The 21,577-nt window shown below is 32.3% G+C and overlaps 1 protein-coding gene across 7 annotated transcripts in view; it reads left to right on the top strand.

The window, feature by feature from the left end:
- The window catches only part of promL (prominin-like), a 76,972-nt gene that overhangs the window by 51,381 nt on the left and 4,014 nt on the right, over nucleotides 1-21,577 (top strand). For all 7 annotated transcript variants that reach the window (XR_013008449.1, XM_076419131.1, XM_076419130.1 and 4 more), the window contains exons 3-12: nucleotides 9,693-9,954; nucleotides 10,545-10,732; nucleotides 13,447-13,611; nucleotides 14,351-14,466; nucleotides 15,702-15,867; nucleotides 15,946-16,225; nucleotides 19,014-19,431; nucleotides 19,487-19,681; nucleotides 21,168-21,302; nucleotides 21,365-21,523. Coding sequence is in view for 6 of the 7 variants with exons in the window: in XM_076419131.1 (XP_076275246.1) it covers nucleotides 9,693-9,954; nucleotides 10,545-10,732; nucleotides 13,447-13,611; nucleotides 14,351-14,466; nucleotides 15,702-15,867; nucleotides 15,946-16,225; nucleotides 19,014-19,431; nucleotides 19,487-19,681; nucleotides 21,168-21,302; nucleotides 21,365-21,523 (2,084 nt within the window). In the remaining variant the exon portion in view is untranslated. The remainder of the gene's footprint in view (nucleotides 1-9,692; nucleotides 9,955-10,544; nucleotides 10,733-13,446; nucleotides 13,612-14,350; nucleotides 14,467-15,701; nucleotides 15,868-15,945; nucleotides 16,226-19,013; nucleotides 19,432-19,486; nucleotides 19,682-21,167; nucleotides 21,303-21,364; nucleotides 21,524-21,577) is intronic.

Genomic DNA, 21,577 nt, shown 5'->3' with positions numbered 1-21,577 from the left:
TAAATATACTTATACAAAATAACAGTAAATAAATTTTAAAATACACAGTTTCTCGTGAAATGTAGGAAGTCACGTCTGGTGGCCTAGAACTTCCTTGTTCGTCGCGCTATATGATAATGAACTTTGCGTATATAAGAAAATAATGTGTCATTGTTAGATAACTGCTTCACGCCATGCTATTTTTGTTAAAAACTCCAGTAAAATTGCTATTAGTTTTTATGGAAAATTATTATATTAGGATTTTCCAATAATCTCTAAAAATATTATACGGGGTGTCCATTGGGAAAAATGTATATTTTTAAACTTGTATTGCACGGTAACGTTTAAAACAAGTTTGTGGGAAGTTTGCGTATGACCATGTGGGTTTAGTAATTAAATACGCTTTCACCTATTGGAGGATTGATTGATTTGGATCACCAACTAAATTGTCATTTTTAGGTACTTCTGCACTTTTAAATTTCAGCTTCAATCTTCAAGTTTTTATTTCTTTTTTCATTTCTATTACTTGTATCTCGCATTTCATGAGAATTAACTACCTCACGTACTTACAGTTTAAACGCTAACTTTGGCAATGCATTTTTTTGGGTTTAAACGAAATAAGTATGGAAATTTTGAAAAAATGTGAAAATATACCTCGTGTTGTTTTTGCAAGTTTCTATAGAACAGGCGAAGAATGTTCGTTCTTAAAATTTCAAAAACGGAACCACAATCGACTAAGTACTGATAGTGTAGTTCCTTTAATGACAACAAAATATTTGTTTAATTAATGACGTCTTACATTAAATATGCTTCGTATAATATTAATTTACCAATTCATTTATTACTACTATTATGTTGTACTTGCAGGGAAAATGTTTAATAAATTGGACGGTTGTGTCAAGTTTAACAAGTTAAGTTGTCAGGCAAATACTTGCAAGAAAAATGTGGGAAAAAATGTCACGTTAGAAATATTTTTTGTTTGGTATGCGTGGACTTGCCCATGGAGTGACAAGTTGGACCGGCTTATGGAACTGCCTCTGTGACGCCATGCATTAAACCGAAATCGCCTCACAGCTGACCACTGTAGGTCGCTACTGCTTGAGTTTGGCAATATGGCACCCGTCAACCGGGCAGCCATTATTGGACACGAGGGCCCGGCGAAAGAACAGATAGTGAAACTAACTATTGATTCGCAGACGAGCGGTTTTCAGAAGAACTTGAGCTGTGTTGCTGTTTGTGAAAGGATTAAGATATGAAGTGCTTGATTTCTTGTGTGTCAGTTTTTCTATGAACTTGATTATTTCGGACAAACCATGGAGCGTTTAAGATTCTCCTGAAGAGCTTATTTTGCAAAACTTGAAGCCATTTCGCCTGGTTGGGTATTAAAGTATACATCAGATCCGTAGAGGAGTACGGATATCATTAAAATCTCGTAAAATAAGCATTAGATGGAGATGGGAAGGCTGCTAGAAGGGCATATCAGAGGATGCTTACTTTTGATGTTATGCATGTTTACTCTTCCCGAACTATTTGCTATGTGAGAACGCCAACCGAACCGTCGGACGAAATCGAGATCTAAGTACGTGACGTTGTCCAGCCATGGAATTGTTGTGGCGTCGATCTTGAGTTGCAATACGCACAGTGCGTAATGCTTCTTATGGAAAACGATTCAGGGGTTTTGATTTGCAACATCCAAAATTTGAATCACTTAACCGTATGATTGAGCTGCTTCTGTAAACGTCCTTGAATGGTATCCTCGAACCTGGAGGCCGTGAAGAAAGCAGTGTCGTCAGCGTAAAATAATGTTCTTCAATTCTGGGATTAATTATTTCTCTTTGCTTTTTCATCACCATGATCATTTCATATATTTCATCTATTTAAGGTTTTCTGTAGGTGGCCTGATCTATCAGTTGTAATTATACATCATCCGCAAAATCTCCTACCAACATTTCTATTTTTACACAGTCTATTTTTTTATGTACTTGATATTTTTTTATTATTTCACTCATTAATATTAGAATTTCCCGAATTATTTCTACAATTTTATTACTTATTGTTTTAGTATAATCTATAATCTTTTATTACCTGCCTAATTAATATTTCACGTCAATAAATGCTTGTAAATGTCTTATATACATCTTCCCTTTCGAAAACCTGAAGCAGTTCTGTTAGCTTCTTATGTATTACTGATTTTAAATGATTTTCTATAATTTTTTCATATATTTTCATGGCTACGTATAACAATGTGTTTTCATGGCTACGTATAACAAAGTAATCCCTCTACAGTTATTACACAGTCTCTTTCTATGTATGGAACATTGCGGGATGGACCAATACATCCCGCAGGATTCGTATTCATGCTCGTTTTCGTACTCTATACATCATGTTGTAATTTTCCACTAATAATTCAGTAGCCTTCGGACTCATTTTTTAAAACATTTCCAGTAGTATTTTATCTAGATCCGCTGCGTATTCTCGGTATATTATTTAATTGTCCAATTTTTATCTGCTTTATACTCTCACACTCTTTTCTTGTTGGTCAGTATGTTATTTCGTATGTTAATTTGGGCGGATTAAACGATTCTTGAAATAATTCCTTCTATGTCTTCGTTATTGTTCATCTTCAGTTATTATGTCTCCTTTTTTATATTTTATGTGTCTATAATTACATGATAATGGCAGAAATGTCGAAATTATTGAACTGGATTTGCGAATAATGTTATCTGCGCGGTTACATCTGACAGTCCTGGATTATAATTGACTGATTCAATCAAATTGAAAAATAATGTTCGACTATGGAAAAAATTACAGTTTCTCAGTTTGAAAAATACAGGTGCGCACTTTTAAAAATAAGTTCTCAGAACCTCAGATAACCTTTTCGACAATCTCTTGGTTTAACATGAACTGTTGTCTGTTTAGCAGTTTCCTTAAACTTTGAAACAAAACTATAAAAACTATAAAAATACCATGCCAATTTGACAAACGAATAATATCATTACCTAAATGTTTAAATAAAATTTCATTGTTTTTTACTTATTTATTCTTCAGAAAAATATTTTTTGCAATTACTTCTGGTACAATGATATACTATATAACTCAATTACCGTCAGTTCTTCAATATCAAATTAATTAAAATTCAAAATGGACTGATTAATCCGGCATTTTTTGTTTTTAAAAATTACACCTCCATGGTCGATTGACGTACAATAGAAACGGCTAAGAATCTACCGTATAAGAGTCGGAGCTGCCTAAGCGTCGTCCAATGAAAATAAAGCTTAAAATATTTGTTTATATTTTATGTTGCCGATTTGACAGCTATTCTTGGTTGCTTGATTTGGGTGCAATTCACTTATTTGTATCTTATATTACACGACCATTTTGGGACTAAAAATTTTTCCCCCGTATAAACTTTAACCGTGCCAAATTTCACACCTCCTGGTCAAAAAGGAAGGCAAAGTTTTCGTTGAGCCGATTAATATATAGATCTGTAGCGACTTTGAGGCATGTCGAATTTTACATCGTGGAATAACGGTCTACAAAATACCCAGATATCTAATCCCAGATGTTGAACACGAGCGGGGTACCAGCAGCGCCAACTAAAACCCGATAACGAATAGCTGGCAGCAATCCCGAGACGTTTATTTGGATATTATTGAAGGGTATAGCGCCCAAGCCTCGTCACCACAGGTAACTCCGCTGCCATCCGTTTTATCTAATTGTATTTTTTTTATATAGCCAATAAATAACGGTCACATAATGTAAACACCACTGTTTCATTTCGTTTTACTTCCATTCACCGAGCCACATCATTTACCCTAAACAAGAAATAACTCAGCATTCAGTAAGTGTCCGGTAATTCGTACCGGACTTTGGACGGAGGGCGAAGGGACTTAAAAGGTGATTTATCCATACTAATCATTTAGTCTTCGAAATCTTTTGTACAATGATTTGTTCTTGGTCCGTTTGGACAGCTTTCATTTGCCATTGTCGTCATTGACTCAGCTGAGCATCTTTTTGATTCAAGTGTGTAGTGGTGGATAACAACTATCTCACATAACTTTACGGTTTTTAAATACTCTGAGAAACTGTAGATTTTAGCTGCCCTGTTTATGCCCCCAACTAATTTGCTGTAGCTTATGTTAGATATATTTCGAATCATGCGTATATGGAAATTATCGAGTTTTCATATGAGTTTTTTCAGATATGGTGTCATTTCGGTATCAGATAATTCATGTGAAAAGTGACACATTAATATTTTAAATTCTATTCCAATGTAGCTAAAAGTTAATTGGTATACCATACTATTTCAAATAACCTTTTAATCAACTAATTAATACCGTATCAAATTTCTCACCGGCCTATTTAATTTAATAGATTACTAGTGCTTAGTATATATTGTGCTTTTCCATTTTAAAGGCAGAATGGAATTTCGCTAAATATAACCTGGAGAGTGAGAAACAAATAGTTTTTCCTTGGATTCTCCAGGTGTACTTTTTCACCGTTTGTTTTGGCATGCGTGCGAAATATTTGTGGGAATCGTTTTTAAAATTCTTGCTTAATTTTAATTATTTTTTATCAATTACATATTGCATTAGATATTCTTAGTATAATCTTCATTTACTGATTCATTTATTACTACTGTTCTGTTGTGGTTGCATCAATACACAAGCAAGACGAGTACGGGATTAATACATTCAATATGTATTTTCCATATTAAAATAAGGTTAAGAACACACTTATACACTACACAAGTTCTTCTGAATTTCTACGTGTTGTCCAGCAGCTGTGTTGATTCGGCCCTGCTGTGATTTAGCAATCTTATTTCATGTTTTAAGACAAAATCTTGAATCACTTGTTATATCATAGAACTTAATTTTGGCTCTGTTGGATTACTAGATGGTTTGACGTTTTAGTGTAACCGCGCATTTGCCCCCCAGGGGTCCAAATTGACTTTATAATTGACTGATAAACCAATCTCTTTAATTTTAAGTCAAGTTGAGAGTTCCTTACGATTAATCAGTACAGTTGCTTGACTTTGAGTCTAATCTGCGTTTTGTCTAACATGATGTTTCCAATTTATGTTAACCTACCATCAAGATGTATGTCGAGGCATTTAGATGATTGTGCTTGAGGAATCGGACATCCGTCAAATGATATAATTAGGTTGTTGTTATTTTGCTACAATGCAAAATTGTCATGGAGCTATTAAACTGTATTTTTCAGTCTATAGTTCATTTGTAGATCTTGTTGACTTATTTTCTACAGCTGTTTCTTAGACAACGATATACATTTTTGCCATGATAACTATGTCGTCGGTAAGTGTTTCAAGTACTAACCTTTTATCGTTGGGATATCAGTAATGTAGAGCAGATACAGTAGTGGTGCCAAAACACTAGCCAGGGGAATTGTTGGTTCAAATTGACTGAAATAGGTTTTCAAAAAGTTATAACCCCAGCTCATTTTGTAGATTAGTTCCAAATGGCACACTCGGTCAAATTTCGGACACACTAACCTTGAAATGTGGTAGAATACATTAAGGACATTAAGCATCCTATCAGTATAACACGTGGCAATAAAATTAATAAATCTAGGTAATAACTCAAAAAGGTACTTCACAATCGTCATATAGTACTATTGAAATAAAGTGTCTTATATTTCCTAAGACAAACTAAAATTGTATCGATTGCAAAGCTACCGAAAATTTTTATGCAAATGTATTTGGCAGAGCTACCAAAATACTCATTTTACACTTGTTGAACGTTAGTTACACCTTGCAGACATAATTAGGTATTCAATTAAATACTTACATTAGAATGGTCTTATTGCTTTGAATAAGTCACCGATGTTCAAACTATACCGGCTGGTTCGCACCTTGCAAGATTTAATCACATTTCTCTAATATGTTTCTACCCTGGAATGATAAAACACAATTTATTTATAATTTTGACTCATGTATAATTACATTACATTAGGGACCTTTTCACAATCGATACATATTAGAATATCTAATTCTCATAGAAGATTATTAAAATAATTTATAAATAAAGTCTGTACTTATACAGACCATCCAGTGCGACCAAAACCACTACTTTATGCGCCTATTTGAAGTATTTTAGCGCGCTTTTAGAATCATACATTTTCAAAGGTAAATTTTTCTTTCTTAGCTTTTATTCTAAGTAAAGTATTTATAAGTGTTAGATTAAATACCAATAAAATTGCATTAACAATATATATATATATATATATATATATATATATATATATATATATATATATATATATATATATATATATATATATATGGAACGTATTATATCATTTTCTTGCTATATTTCCATTCAAGAGCATCAAATCTAATATTGGCATACTGAAAATAACTTGGAGTTTGTTTTGCGCATCAGTGTAACATCTAAAAGTCACAAATTATTTCTACTTCATACTATAAAGTACGTGCCCTGAAAATAGCGTAAAGTTTCTGGTGAAAAATCAATGACCCAGTTCAAGTAACCCGCGAACTGCACCAATTCTACTGACCCACCCGTCTGCATACTGTAAACATACGTTGCAATGTCTTGGACCAGAGCCAGAAAGGCAAAGTTCCTGATTCAAACAATTGTCAACATTGACGCGCAGAAAAATTAATAGCGTCGAAAACATCCATTTTGTTTGTATTTTAAGTGTTTGGAGGTGTATAAATTTTACAACAAACATTTAACAATAATTTGTTGCATATTTTCATTAACAGTATAAGTGGGTATTATTTTTAATTGAATATAGCCATAGAGTAATAGAGATGCAACTCAATAGAGGACTCTGGCGCAAAGCTTTGCTTTACCCAAGATCCAGAGGGAGTCATAATGGACCATTCAAGTACTTTGATTGGTCAATTTAAATCTCCATTATAGGCAGTATACTGTGAAGACATTTGATTGGCTCATTAGTAATGTTTGGCACGTGACAGCCTTGACGTCATGTTTAGTTGACCAATGAAATTTAAATAAAAACAATTTGTTTCTGATATAAATTTATTAAATTAAATTCAATTAGATATACATATAAATATGATATTTAAAAATAAATAAATATAAATGTAATCTGTAAAAATAAACAAATATAAATATATAAATATAAATATAAATGTTATATATATATATATATATATATATATATATATATATATATATATATATATATATATATATATATATTTATATATATATATATATATTTATATATATAAACATAAGCAAAAAACTTTGGTGCATTGCAAATCAAAATTATCTCTTCCATCTCTCCGTTAGTACTTTTAATATTTTATCTGAAGTTCATTATGGAATTTACAATTGAAGGGTTTTAAATTTACTTTTTTTTAACATTTAACAAAAATTTTGTAATATTATCGACGTGGCAAAATAGCTAAATAAAATAAGACATAGCTCAAAGACCTACAGACAGTATAATAAAACAATTTTGTTAGAGTCTGGGGCACGAGATATTGCTTTGCCTCTATAAAATCAGTCTCTATTTCTGGGTCTAATGATTTATTCATAATTGTATGTAAACAAAAATCACACTGAATTTCTTTTTTAAAAAGTTTTACTAAATAACCTAAGATGTACACTACGGTACAACGTAAAACTTTGTTTGCTCTTATAGGAACATCTGGACTGAAGTTATAGAGTCAAGTAATTAACAGTAAGAATGAGCAGAAAGGGGGATACTGGCTGAATGAATACAAACTTTACCATTACCTTCTGGAGTTTGTTCAAATGTCGATGATACTTGCTTCGAACACCCTGGTTGTGAGCCTGGAACGATAGAAATAGGCAATTATGAACAGAAATGTCACTGACTCGTTCAATTTACCTTCTATATAATTTTGATTTTGATCCACTTCCATTTGTACATATTCTGTGCTCGTGGTATTATTTTTACCATCACTAAATTATTCATAAGTACTTAAAGGAAAGTTTAAATGTATCACAAAAATGTCTCACACGGTAACGATCATAAATCTGTTTGATGTTTAACTCAACCAGTTTAGGATTTTTAATGTTTTTTACTCATTTCTTAAAGATCGCTTTTTTAACGGAAAACGATGATGCATTTCTTCACTATCTGTGCATTCGGACACACAACACTTCCTAGAACGGGAATCCATTTCAACTACCGACTTGTATATAGTAATAAAATAAAATAATAATTTAATGTATAAACGGTATAAAAAGCTAACCACACTATTCTCAATATAGGGCACATTGAAAATGACATTGCAAAATAAACAAACCATACACCGTTCGTGTCTTGAAACAACGAAATGAACCAATCAAATTCCGTCGCGGTCCTTAGCATAGCGAATAAAGCAAGTAATATGTTAAACGTAGCGGCATCTACATGTTGGACGTCGCGAAACATTTCGCCAAAATTTCCTATGAAGTTATATCTCTATTTCTCTGTGAATATAGCTTTTTTTAAGTCTATATATTGGCCTTTAAAGTTTTCTTTTGTGTATAATGTTATTGCTGAGCTGATATGACAGAAAATCGGAAGTCGTTCAGTGCAAAAGCCATTTATTTTCCATATTTCACTAACTATAACATATAAGACCTCGTAGAAATATTGTGGACAGCTGCTTCTGTGGTGTAATGGTTAAAGCGTTTAGCTCCCAAACGGACGTCGCGGGTTCGATTCCCGGCGGGGACAATAACTTTTTGTTGTTGTTTAGTCAGCCCATTTGCCAAATCACCTAGGCTAGGTAGCAGACCCTGGGGCCTGAAATGCTCCTTTTTCTCAATCATTGTTTCTTTATTCCCATTTTTCCTCATACGGGCTGCACTTTACTTGAACTACCCATTGTAAATTAAATTACATAATTAAATAAAATAGCTGCGTAATTTATTGAGTAAATATCTAACGTTAAAACGAAAAATAAAATATTTTTGACAAAAAAATTGAACCAACTTAAAATATAAATTATTTCAGTTTAATTGAAAGTATCATATAGAAAAGGAAATTAATTTCTAAAAGTAAAAAATAAATATTTGATATTTTATATGATATTAATATAATAAGCCTACACCAACTTACACCAAAACACGCTATAATGATCATACATTTCTTTGATAATTTTGGGATTTTTAACAATCATTTTTAAGGACAGCCAGATACTTCTTCGACGGATAACGATTCTGTATATATTTACTGTCTGTGCATCCGGGTATACAACACTTCCTAGATCGAGAATTCACTTTAGTTATTGTACAACCGACTTATATATACTAATGAACTAATAATTTAATATCTAAAAATCTAAACACACTATTCCTTACGTTAGGCACACTAAATATGGCGCCAAAAACAAACAACAATCGCATCGCGATTAAAACAAGTAATAAGTTAAAAATAGCGACATCTAGATGATGGACGTCGCGAAACATTTCCTCAAAATTCCCTATAAACTTAAATTTCTATTTCTCCGTGAAAGCAACTCTAACGTACAAACTATTGTGGCTGTTTTATTAACTGTAGTTTAAGCCCTTCAATAAATATGCATTAGATGTAATATAATGTTAAAATAGATGCTATTATAACGTTATTTTTGTTTCATTATTTTATTTACATTTGTAGTATTTTATCAGTAAAAATAAACGGAAACTTTATTTTATTGGATGGGCTATAAGTTACATATCAACTAATAGTCTTTTTTTTCATAGGACTCGTTAAAGTTGAAAACCATAACATTGATTTCAAAACTCCTGACTTTAAAGAGGTTTTAAATTATTACAAAGGCCTTTTCGCCCTGGTGCTCTTCTTGATCGTTTGCATCGTAGTATTTCCATTGGCGTTCCTGTTCTTCTGCTGCTGCAGGTGTTGTGGCAATTGTGGAGCTCGTTCTCAGCCAGCCGACAAAAAGAAGGATCTCTGCAAGAAAATATGCCAAGGGACACTTTTAATTATACTAGGAACAGGATTGTTGTAAGTAAATAATCCATATATAGGCTGTACAAATAAGTTATTAAGTATTTTTTTATAAATATATTAAGATAAATTCACACATACACACACATACACAATGTGATTTATTGAAGGAATGGTCCATTATTATCTATGACTTTGCTCCATCTTTCAGGCAGTATACACATTTTGCGTTGGTAAAGTTACCAGTAAGAAGTGAATCTCGACAGGCAATCTCGATTCACCGACGAAACGGGTGATAGTCGGGAAGAGCGATATCTGCCATCACTGCAAGAGTTGAACGTATGGACATAGCGGTCCTACGAGTCACACATTGGGTGGCACATTAATATAACTAAAGCCATCGTTGAAATTCAGGCGAATTCCTTGAATTGGATCACCCTTATTCCATATTCACTATACAGCACACAACTTATTCCATTTCTCCATTTCAATATGTCGCTAATGAAAGTGTTCAGTGTTACTATATTCTATTTTACATTACTTAATTAGTGGCGTTTTATTTTCTTTTTTCAATGTAAGAAACTTATTTGTACGCTTAATATTTTACTGTAAACAATCTAATATTATTTTTGGTTCTTTTTTTTCAGATTTTGTGTTGTTTGTGCATTCGTTAGCAACCAACAACTTTACGATGGTACAAATGATTTACCAAGTAGTGTTAGTAACACCATCGATGATGCCAACCGATTTTTGAATTCTACTAATGGGCAAATCGCGTGCTTACTTAAGACGAACTATAACGAGTTTTCCGATACTCTTATTCAGACTTTAAACAGTAAGAATTTCCACATAGTGTATTTCAAAGTAATAGGTGTATACAAAATTTTTCCTTGTTTTTTTTTTGTTAAACATATTAGTTCTATGATACAATTCATAATGGTTATGAAATGTGAAAGGGTTTAAAGCACAAAAACTATTAATTTACTTGGAAATACTTAGGCGATTTGATACAAGGCGGTACAAAATAACACTGAGGATTTTATCTATTGCGAAACAGACCAAACCCATCTTACTCGTTACTCGCAATTCGTCGAATGTAGCCAGTAGCCCTAACAATTGCGTAATATATAACACCTCCCCACTAAAGAAAAAATGACAAAGATGTACGTGGTCGTTGTCCAATCTGGACAACATATAGTTATAAAGCTATTTTTAAATATTTGTTTTTTAAGGGTACTGTTTCTATCAAAATTTCCATCGTATATCCCTGTATGGAATAGTTTCCAAAGTTTTCTTTTTGAACTACTGCAATCCGCCTTTGGTGGCCGTTCATCTTGAAATACAATATGCAAGCTTCTCTTCAAATTCCACTGGCTATGTTAGTTCACAACAACTTCAGTCCGCGTATGGCGGCTGTTTAGTGTTGTTTATGTGAGTGAGTTTGTTTATTTAAATAAACAATGCAAAAAATATAATATAAAATCGATACGTAATGGTGAAAAGCATTGTGAATTGAATGACATGATTTACTATATCTTATGTCTGATTTGGTTACGCCAATTCCGCCATCGTACCCAATTGATGATTAAATGCACAACGTATTCTTGTATGTCGGCGAGCTTGTACTTTTTCTTTTTTTCTTGAGGTAAACTTGTAGTTTTATTTTATAATTTCGAGAATGGAAATACTTCTAGCTAGGAATTTCTCACGTGGATGAAACACGTGCGTTATGGATTTTTAAAAATTCTCGAATATTCCACGATAAAGGTCCACTAGAAAGAGTCTTCTAGCAAGCCTTAACTTATTCCCTGCTTCGTGTAGCCCTGATACCTGCAACCATATTATCCTGTTACGGATACCTGGTCGGGAAGATCCGCAGGAATAAACGAGTTGGACTGGTTATGTGGAGACTGCCTCTGGGCTACCCACTAAACCCCACACTATTAGCTAATCCAATGACCCTAACTGATACCTCTTACTGTTAGTAAGGGGGGTGCCCGTAGCCGGTAACACCGTTAAGAGGCACAAGGGCCAGGCAAGGACGTGGCGTCGTTATCACACAACGCAGCTTGCGGTACATGAGTTAATCGCTCGCCGGAGAAGGTCGAGACAATTTGGAGTTAGAGCACGACGGAAAAGTGTCGGCTGAGCTAGAATAAGGCCACGAAGAGCCGAATGAGTTTTTATCCTAAAATATCGGCCAGCTCGGTAATACATCTATTGTCCGAGAAACGAAGAGTGGAGAAATATCTCGAGTAAACCTCGGATATAAAATCGTGAACTTGGGGGACGTCTGTTTCTCTATAAATTTGATTGTTCCTGACGAACCAGGGGGCATTGATTTTTCTCCTGAGAATTTTGTTTTGAAAGACTTGAAGACGTCCCACCTGGCTAGGTGAGACGTATTTTAGATAGACACTGAAGCCGTATAGAACGACTGATCCCAGCATCTTGTACAGGAGAGATTTTATAGAGAGCGGAAGCCTGCTGGCCCGGTTGATAAGCGGGAACAGCAAATTAACAATATCTTGACCTTTATAGAGGGACTTTTGAATGTGGGAATTCCACCTAAATTTGCGATCGAAGACAAGACCGAGATAGGTGGCTTCTTCGAACCATGAGATTTCGGCGTTCTCGATTTTAAGACGCAAAATGCTCGGTGCAAAACGCTTCTTGTGGAAGATGATGGCCTGGGTTTTCTGTGGGTTGATCTGCAACCTCCAGAAATGTAACTACTGGGCCGCCTCATCCAGTTGAATACTCTGGAACGATTGCCAATATGACGTAAACCTGTCTTTTTCCATGTACCCACGTGACTTCCTGACATTCTTTCTTAGTGGCGCTTTCGTGGTTGCCTATTGTGTAGTGGCGGAAAATATTTTATGTGTACTATAATCTACTTAATGTATAATATTTTTCTCCATGGTGATGCTGAAATTTAAAGCACTATTTTCGGGATTTCCTTTCTTAAGAAAATACCATTTTCCGAGTAAAAAGAAAGAGAAAAGAAGGAAGAGAAATGGCTTTTCAATAATCTTCAAATATTGATGTTTTAAGCCTATTCAAGTCAATTTTCATTCATTCCAATTCACGCATTGCTTTAATGCCAATTTGTGTTAGAATTTTCGTCTGTCTGTATTTTCAGTTTACAGGATAAACACTATTATCATAAACTTTTTTTTATCCACATTGAAGTTCTACAATTTAAATTATAACTGATATGCAACAAAAGTACTAATATCTTCAGAACTTGTTATCATTTATCAACCAAAAACCGTTGTGGGTGCTTCTAAACACATACAGTTTTTTTGGCAAATGAAACCTTTTGTTAAAAATTTTGCAGCTTTGCTACAAGTACATTTATTTACAAAGCTTCTAATACAGAATACATATCTCAACTCAATCAGCGATTAATAAGTGGTGCTAATAAAATGCATTTTTTTAAAATTCCTGTTACTTTGAAACGCACCTTGGACGTTATAATTAGATGCTATTGTAATTGATTTTTTACATATAAGAGTATATATACTTTGTTTTGTTTTATTTTAGATAGTTCCGACATTGTTAGCAATGAACTGGAGAATTATTCGAATGCTACTGCCATGTTGAGTTTGCTTAATTTTGCCAGAAGTTTGGGTGGGGTCTCTGATACACTAAATACCTTAAAAACTGACACAAACAGATTACGAGTATATGGCTCCCAGTTAAATGATGGTAGGGTAACAGTTATTGTTTTTTATGTTATGTAGATTGGTAGGAATACATATACAATATTTGCAACGTCAAATTGAAACATTTCAGTCATTTTTATGTTTTTGTTTTTATCTATAATTTCAAATAGTGACTGTTGATAAATAATTTATTCCTCTAGTTCTTTAATATAATCTCATTTCCACTTTGTATGCTTTCTCAATACAATTAAATCTTCTAAACCTCCGGTATAAAACGACTTTTAAAATTTTCTAACAAGAACAAGGGACTCTGCACCAACTTATATCTTAATAGCTTTTACATGACTGTATTTACTGATATCTGAGTCGTATTTTGATATCAATAAAATGTTTTATTCTAATTAAAGTCGATATAATTTTTTTTGAAAAACTTTTATTGACTGTAAACATAACTATGGAAACTTCCAGCTGTTCAACAAAAATTAAAAGCTTGGGCTGAAACTGTTGGTGATTATTATTACCTTTATCATCAATGACATTTCTTAAGATAAATTTTGGTCACAAAATGTACCATCAGTATTTTGTATCATTCTAGGTAATTATAGTTCAATTTTATATTATATTTATTATGAATACCAAATAAATCAAATCAATTAAAATTATCGTTAGATTCGGCTTCTCTGTAAGTTATATTAGGGATGTAAGTATATATTACATTCCTAATAAGCTCACTATGAGCAAAGAGGAATTGATAGAATATAATTTTGTTTTATATGTTTCAGCTCTCAGGAAAGTGAAGAAAGATCTTTTAGGTACTTTAAACAAGTGTGTGTTATTACAGTGTCAGAACGTCTACAATAATATTAACACTCTGCAAACAAATATAGATTTCAATAAGGTTAGTGTTTTTAATTGTAGAATATTTTTATATTTTTAGTATTTTTACTAACTTACTTCCATATTTCAAATATCCTTTATCCATATTTCGAATGTTAGTTGTTAAAAACAAATATCAATATAAATGTCAACCTAGCTTTCATAATGAAATCTCTTATTTGTCAGTGATAAAATTTAGTTTGGTCAAAGGAATACAATTAAACCTACAATAGAATTTATTCTATTCTTCCGTGGGTGTTACATGTTGGTTTCGTCTTCCGGGTTTTTATCCGTGTTTGGTTCCGAAAAGAACCTTTCATATATCAACAACCTTTCAGCAGAATCTCATCTGCCATATTCATGTCTCGCTTTCCTTTATTCAACTCATTGTTACACGAACTGAACTAATCTCCTGCGGTTTTTGACCGCAGACCCTAGACCTAGCTGGTTTAAAAAATCGTTGCTGATTTTAGGTGGGATTTTTAAGGTACTCGTAAAGGCGGAATTGCCAGGGCCCGTAGGAGGCTTTTGGTCGTTTGACTATTTAGAGATTGGAGTGCGAACACCGTATCTCCTGAGTTACCGACGATGGCCTATATACTAGAGCGCGGTTACGTGCAGCACGCTACTACGTCTGCGCGCTTGACTTCTAATATATGAAGGTTCTGCTTGGTTGACGTTTTGTGCCGCTAGTTTCCAAGATATTGGTGCTGTGTATCATCTCTACTGTTGAGATTATTGGGATGTTTTTCGATCTCAATAGCTTCCCTTATGATTCTTTTCAATTTTTGTTTCACATTAGCTATTGCGTTTGCTATGTTGTCAAAATCAATCCTGCGTGAAGGAATTATTGCATGCTGTGCAAGAGACGATGTATTTTAATTTTTTATATTCATTTATTTTTTTCTTTGTTATTTTTATTTCTTTCCGTTTATTTACGGATTAAAAACCCGATTACAAATCCGGTTAACATGTATATACGTTGTTTTTATTAATTGGGTTGTGAAAAAATATCTATTTATTTAATCCGTTGTAGCATAAGTCTTTGTATTTTTATTTGTAACAATTTATTCAATTGAATATGGCGCATTTTTGTTTCACGCAGTACGTTGATAGATATTTTCCACGGGTGAGTAGTAGTTAACGCGATATATATATATATATATATATATATATATATATATATATATATATATATATATATATATATATATATATATATATATATATAAATTTTTTCAAATGTCTTTATTTCAGTTGCCGGATTTATCTGATACTATTAGCAGTTTTGATAAATTGAATGTTAGTAACATTCAACAGGCTGCTGAAGAGGGCAACTCTAAATTAAATGACCTTAAGAATCAAATTAATGATACCTTACTTAAGGGCACCAATGCTGCCTCTGATCAAATTCGAAACTCAGGTAACTCTATTCACTTAATTAGACATTGCACTGAGTATTATAATAACTAATATGGATGAGTAATTTGTTTTGTTTAAGGTGATGATATTGATACTAAAATGAACGAAATTAAAAAATCAATTAACAGCATACAAAATGAAATAAATGATGGCACCAAACCTCATATCAAGACATTAGAAAAGTATATCAATGAATATTCAGTCTATCAGCATTATATTGGAATTGGAATCAGTAGTGTCCTACTGTTGGTAACTTTATGCATAGCTTTGGGTTTAATTTGTGGTATTTGCGGCAAAAGACCAGATGGATATTCTGATAATTGCTGCAATAAAGGGACTGGTAGCCAATTTCTCATATGGTAAGCTAGTTTTATACTTAATAGAAATTTCCAATAATTTAATTAAAAAATATTACCTACTAACTAATATTAACCTAACTAACTGATATTACTATAATTATTGGGGTAATTATATAAGACATCTGTACTCTTTTAATATTATGGTCCTGATGTCTAATGTTGAAATAAAAACGAAAATTTGCATGGTGTTCTCTGTGGAATATTAAAAACAAATTAATGTGTAACTGGAATTACCATATTCTTTTTTATAGTATAGTACATATTCTTTTTTATTTTAGTATTTATTATTATCAGTGAATTATTAAATATTTATTGTATATTAAAACATTGTGCAGAAGCCATTATGTTAATGTATAATGTATTATATTATTATTTATTATAATATATTCAGAATATAAAACTATTAAAAAAAAGGCCAGTACACGTCATCGTTTTTTGTCAGATCTTTTGTTTAAAATGTTTGCCTATTTATAAATTATTATCACCAATGCCTTGAAGAATTTTGTACTTTAGAAGGAATTGTACACCTTTACAAATTGCCCTTGACAATATATTCCACGTCATCTATGACGTGCATTGGCTGTTGGACGGACTATATAAATATTATATATAGGTGATTAGCGAGTAGAAAAGATTCCACTGAATTCATTTAAATTTATAAAAAATAGAGAAATAGTAATTCGATATTTTCTAACAGTACTGTCAGCCGAATATTATTAATATAAGCGAAAACCTTATGGCGGAACTATGCTAAAACATTTAGCCTGTATAGTCTTGGTTCATATACTGAACTTATAGTAAGTTAATTTACAGCTCACTGTTCTCGGTCATTGGCTCTATTTTAAGTGTAGCTCAATTATGAAATAACGATTAGTTAATAAATAAGTTAATAAGTAAATAAATATTTTAAATCATTACATTTTTCACAATTTAATTCTTTAAGAATTAAGGACATTACACCTCAGCGAACATGCTCGAGGCGGAACAAAAATAAATCTCTAATTATAAACCAATATATTACCAATTAAAAAGAACGTCGCTGAAATAAAAATAGAGGCTATATATTATTAATTAAGACACAAAATAACAAAATGAATTACTCGCAGCTATTAATATTACAAATTGTAGTTACCATTCAGGGCGCGAGCACACCTATTGACCCACCGACAGTAATGAATTGTTAAACCTATTGGATTTTTCCATTTTGCATATCATCAAATAAAAATTAAGAGATTTTGGGGGCACTGAGCGCAAGAATTCTGAAAAAAAAACAAAGAGGTCTAATCTTACTGACAAATTTACTAACTGGAATAAGTTTAGGCTTAATACAGAAACAAATTAGTTTAAATGTAAAACTCAAAAGTATAGATGATCTTTAGCAGCAAACCCGAAATATAGGAATTAAGTCTGGAGGCAAATAAGGATTACTTACTATAGAAAACAACCCAGAGATTTAAAAGGCATATTATTAGAGTACCGCTTATTAAAAATGATATACGACTCCGGTTTATTATTTCGATGTAGCTGTAAATCTGGTTTCTCATTTGAAAGTTTCCTCTGAAATTGATAACAACCTCAATCCTAAAATGGCCCTCGAAATTGATGGTTTACCTGGGTTATTGAATGAGCTGCCACGAAAAGCAATCATGTTGACATATATATTTAATGCCTAAAAATAATTTAAGACTGAGACATGTTCTGGAATGTTTTAAGGTTGCTCAAATAATTATGCTTAAAAAAACTGATAAATCGGCAGAACAAATCGAATCTTACGAGCGCCCATTTCAATATCAAAACTATTTCAGAAACTGTTGTTAAAATGGATTAAACCATTTATAGAAATACCAGATTTCTAGTTTGGATTTCGAAATCACCACTCAAGCGGTTGTTGAAAAGACATTTTAAGAAAAGAAATACTGCCCTGCATTATTCAGCTGGAGTTTTACATGGTAGTGTTGGGACCTTGCTATTTGTAAAAGGAACAGTACTTGAAACATCATGGCAAAAGATATATCGCTGGTATATAAGATATAAGGCTGTAGAAAAAGTGCAAGTGGCAGTCAGTACAAGATTAGCCACTAGAAAATACAGCTTAGTAAATCCAAATCAATCTATGTTAATATAGGGATGTAATTATATCCCTTGACGGATGCTCGATTCCTTAAACAGAAGCTACTTAATACCTCGGCATCCATCTCGGCAATTTGGAAACATCATATTAGACAAAAAGCAGAGCAAATCAAACTCAAAATCAATCAACTGTATTGGTTACTTGAAAGGTACTCTCAATTTGACCTACAATCATATGGGCTGCAAATATAGGGATGCAGTGACAGATCAAATCAATTAGTCATCGCTCCATCATCAATCCATCGCTGCCAAAACTAAGTTCTACGATTAATTATTTATATGCTTAATTATTTATATACGATATGCTTATTTATGGCTACGTAACCAACGAATTATATGATGACCTCGAAATCAAATGGAAGTTATCCAAGACTTCGCCTTAAAGCATGAAATCTGATTACTAAACCACAACAACGTCATTACGCAGGAAATCAGAAGATTGAAGTTGATTGACCAAACCACAGGAACTTGTATAGGGTATAAGTGTTACTGATAACTTTACGCTTAAGTAATTTAGTTTTATTTTAATTTGGTAAATACTTACTGATCAGACTACAATAGAACAGTAGTAATAAATTAATTTGTAAATAAAGATTGTATTAAGCATTTGTAAGATGTAATTAATAAAACAAAATGTTTTGACAATTACCTGTTTCAGTGCCGTAACTATAATGTTCATTTTTGGAGTTATCTTGGCAGTCATAGCATTGGTTGGTGCTTTTACTGGAATATTTGCTGACAAGTTAATATGTACAACGTTTAGAAGCACTGAGCAGTCGAATACTATGGATATTTTGGATAAATTAGTGGATTTGGGAAATGATATTAACGTCAAGCCTAGTTACTTGTTGGATAAGTGTCACCAAAATGAAAGCATTTATATAACTTTCAACTTGGAGAGCAAATTTAATATTTCTTCTATTAAAGAGCAGTTTAATATCAGCTCGCATTTGGATGAGTTTAATATAGATGATGATATGTTCAAGGACTTTCAAATTCTTACTACACAAAATAAAGAGACTATTAACCAGTTAAAGACAGTTGATATACCTGATTTGGATAAATTTAACCAAGAGGTATAGATTTATTTGAATAATTTGGAGTATTCCAGTAATTTGATTTTGGTTTTAGCTTCAAATTAATTTTACAAGTTACAACTTAACGGCCTTGTCTCAAGAATTGCAGGCATTAGTAAAGATTATAGAGGGAAATCCAGAGGAAAACGATCAACCACTTATTCAAGATATAAACCTGAGCATCATGCATTTAAATATCTATGATGAGAAAATTGTAACTCCATTGAAAGTATTAGCCAATGCAGTTATTGTAAGTATATCATAATATGAAAATACAATTTGGTATACAATAGAAATTATACTCTCTATGAGGTATCATCATATTAATTGAATTTGATTTTTTTCTGCTTCTATTTAAATTAGGTTTAATCATTTTTGCCTTTAATGCAATACATTTTTAAATCATATTTTTGTCAGCCACTGGTAGTATTGAGAGCTATGAATACATTGATATGCTGTTATTAAAATATATACTTATGACTAATTTCAACTTTGGAAAAGTAAGACTAATTTGTAGCGCGCTGTTTAAAATATCTTTCAAAGGTGCTAACCCTTTGCGGTTTCTGCATATCTGTCAAATGTTTAAAACTTCAGTCATACATTAAACAAACATCAGCATTACATTATGAATATATGTAACTTTTAGTTTAATGTAAATCCTGCTTTTTCAGGTCGTTTACCTATGTCCTCTAACGTGTATGGTAAACGTTTGCTTGTGTCGCTTGTAATCGACTATCTGGCCAATGTTGATGATTTGAGTCACGATAAATGGCAATAGTTTGTGGTATATATTGAAAATCATCATCATTTATATCGCTAATATCTGGAAAATATTTAATCTGAAAAATTTTAATTTGTTCAAGTATTTTCCCGACTGGTACTTTTATTGGGAACATCTTCATTGATTTTATCAATATATAATCCCTAAATCTAATATCTGTTTGCTTAATCTTATTAACCTTTGTATGCCTTGGATCAATCCGGATTCATAATTATTTTCATTGAAAAGAGATTTCGCGAGAATTTCACTTATGTATTATAATTTTTTCAGCAGTCATCTGCCATTCCAGTGCCACATTGTCCCTAGCTGACCAAAGGTGATATGTGAACGTTGTTGGGCCTGGATAGGTTTCAATTGTAATAAGATTCTTTATGAGTATCGATTGTACTTTGGCCCGTAATTTTTTCTTTGGTGATTTGTATCTTTGTTATTTCTACGGTTGAGGAATTGAGATACTTCAATCCACTGTTGGTACTCCTATACCCGCAAGTTTCTATTTAATTTTCGGTAGACTAGGTTAATAGATGTTTCTTTAACCTAAGAGTCTCTAAACACACGGCTAGAAATACTTTGAGCAATTCTTGGCGTTAAATTGAACTGCAATATTTCTGCCAGAAGCTTACGGTCTACGGGCTATAAACGAATTATGAATTTATTTAAAAAGGAACAGCCTTATAAATTTCCCGGAATTTTACTGTCTGTCGCAGTTTTGAAATGTGAAGGGATTTAAAATAAAAGCAAAAACAGTATAAAGATATTTTATTTTGTGGAAAGAGGCGACTTGTGCGATAATACGATAACTCGAAGCTCCACTAAAGCGAATGCCACTCTTGCTCTATATATATATATATATATATATATATATATATATATATATATATATATATATATATATATATATATATATTATATATATATTTCCGTTCATGATATTTATTTTCTCTTATTCATATAGGATGATGCAAGCACATTAAATGACCTGCTTAAGATGAACCACAGCTCATTTCAGGAGGCAGTAAATGATACTTTAAATGAAATAGACCAGGCTGAACAATTTCTAAAAACAAATGGAACTAACCACCTTAAAAGTGTACGTCCTTTTTTCTTATATTATGTAATTATTTATTAGCTTTCTGATTTATTCTGATTCAGATTATCGATGCTTTTAAAGTTACAATCTTAGACATTGTAAATGATTACATGGATCGTGTTGAAGAGCATATCACCAAAAAAATAGGTCTTTGTGGGCCTTTAAGTGATGCCTTTAATTCCACATTAGTTGCAACATGCGATAAGATTCTTTTACCATGGGTAAGTAGTTGCGTCAACTATTCTTCAATATATAAATTTAATATCTCCTATATG

This window comes from Rhynchophorus ferrugineus, unplaced genomic scaffold, assembly GCF_030347505.1.
Source record: "Rhynchophorus ferrugineus isolate W39M unplaced genomic scaffold, kcgeb_rfMv2 rfM1, whole genome shotgun sequence".
Taxonomy (NCBI): Eukaryota; Metazoa; Arthropoda; class Insecta; order Coleoptera; family Curculionidae; genus Rhynchophorus; species Rhynchophorus ferrugineus.
The sequence above is the reverse complement of the archived record's forward strand: the minus strand, read 5'-3'. Positions and strand labels throughout refer to the sequence as shown.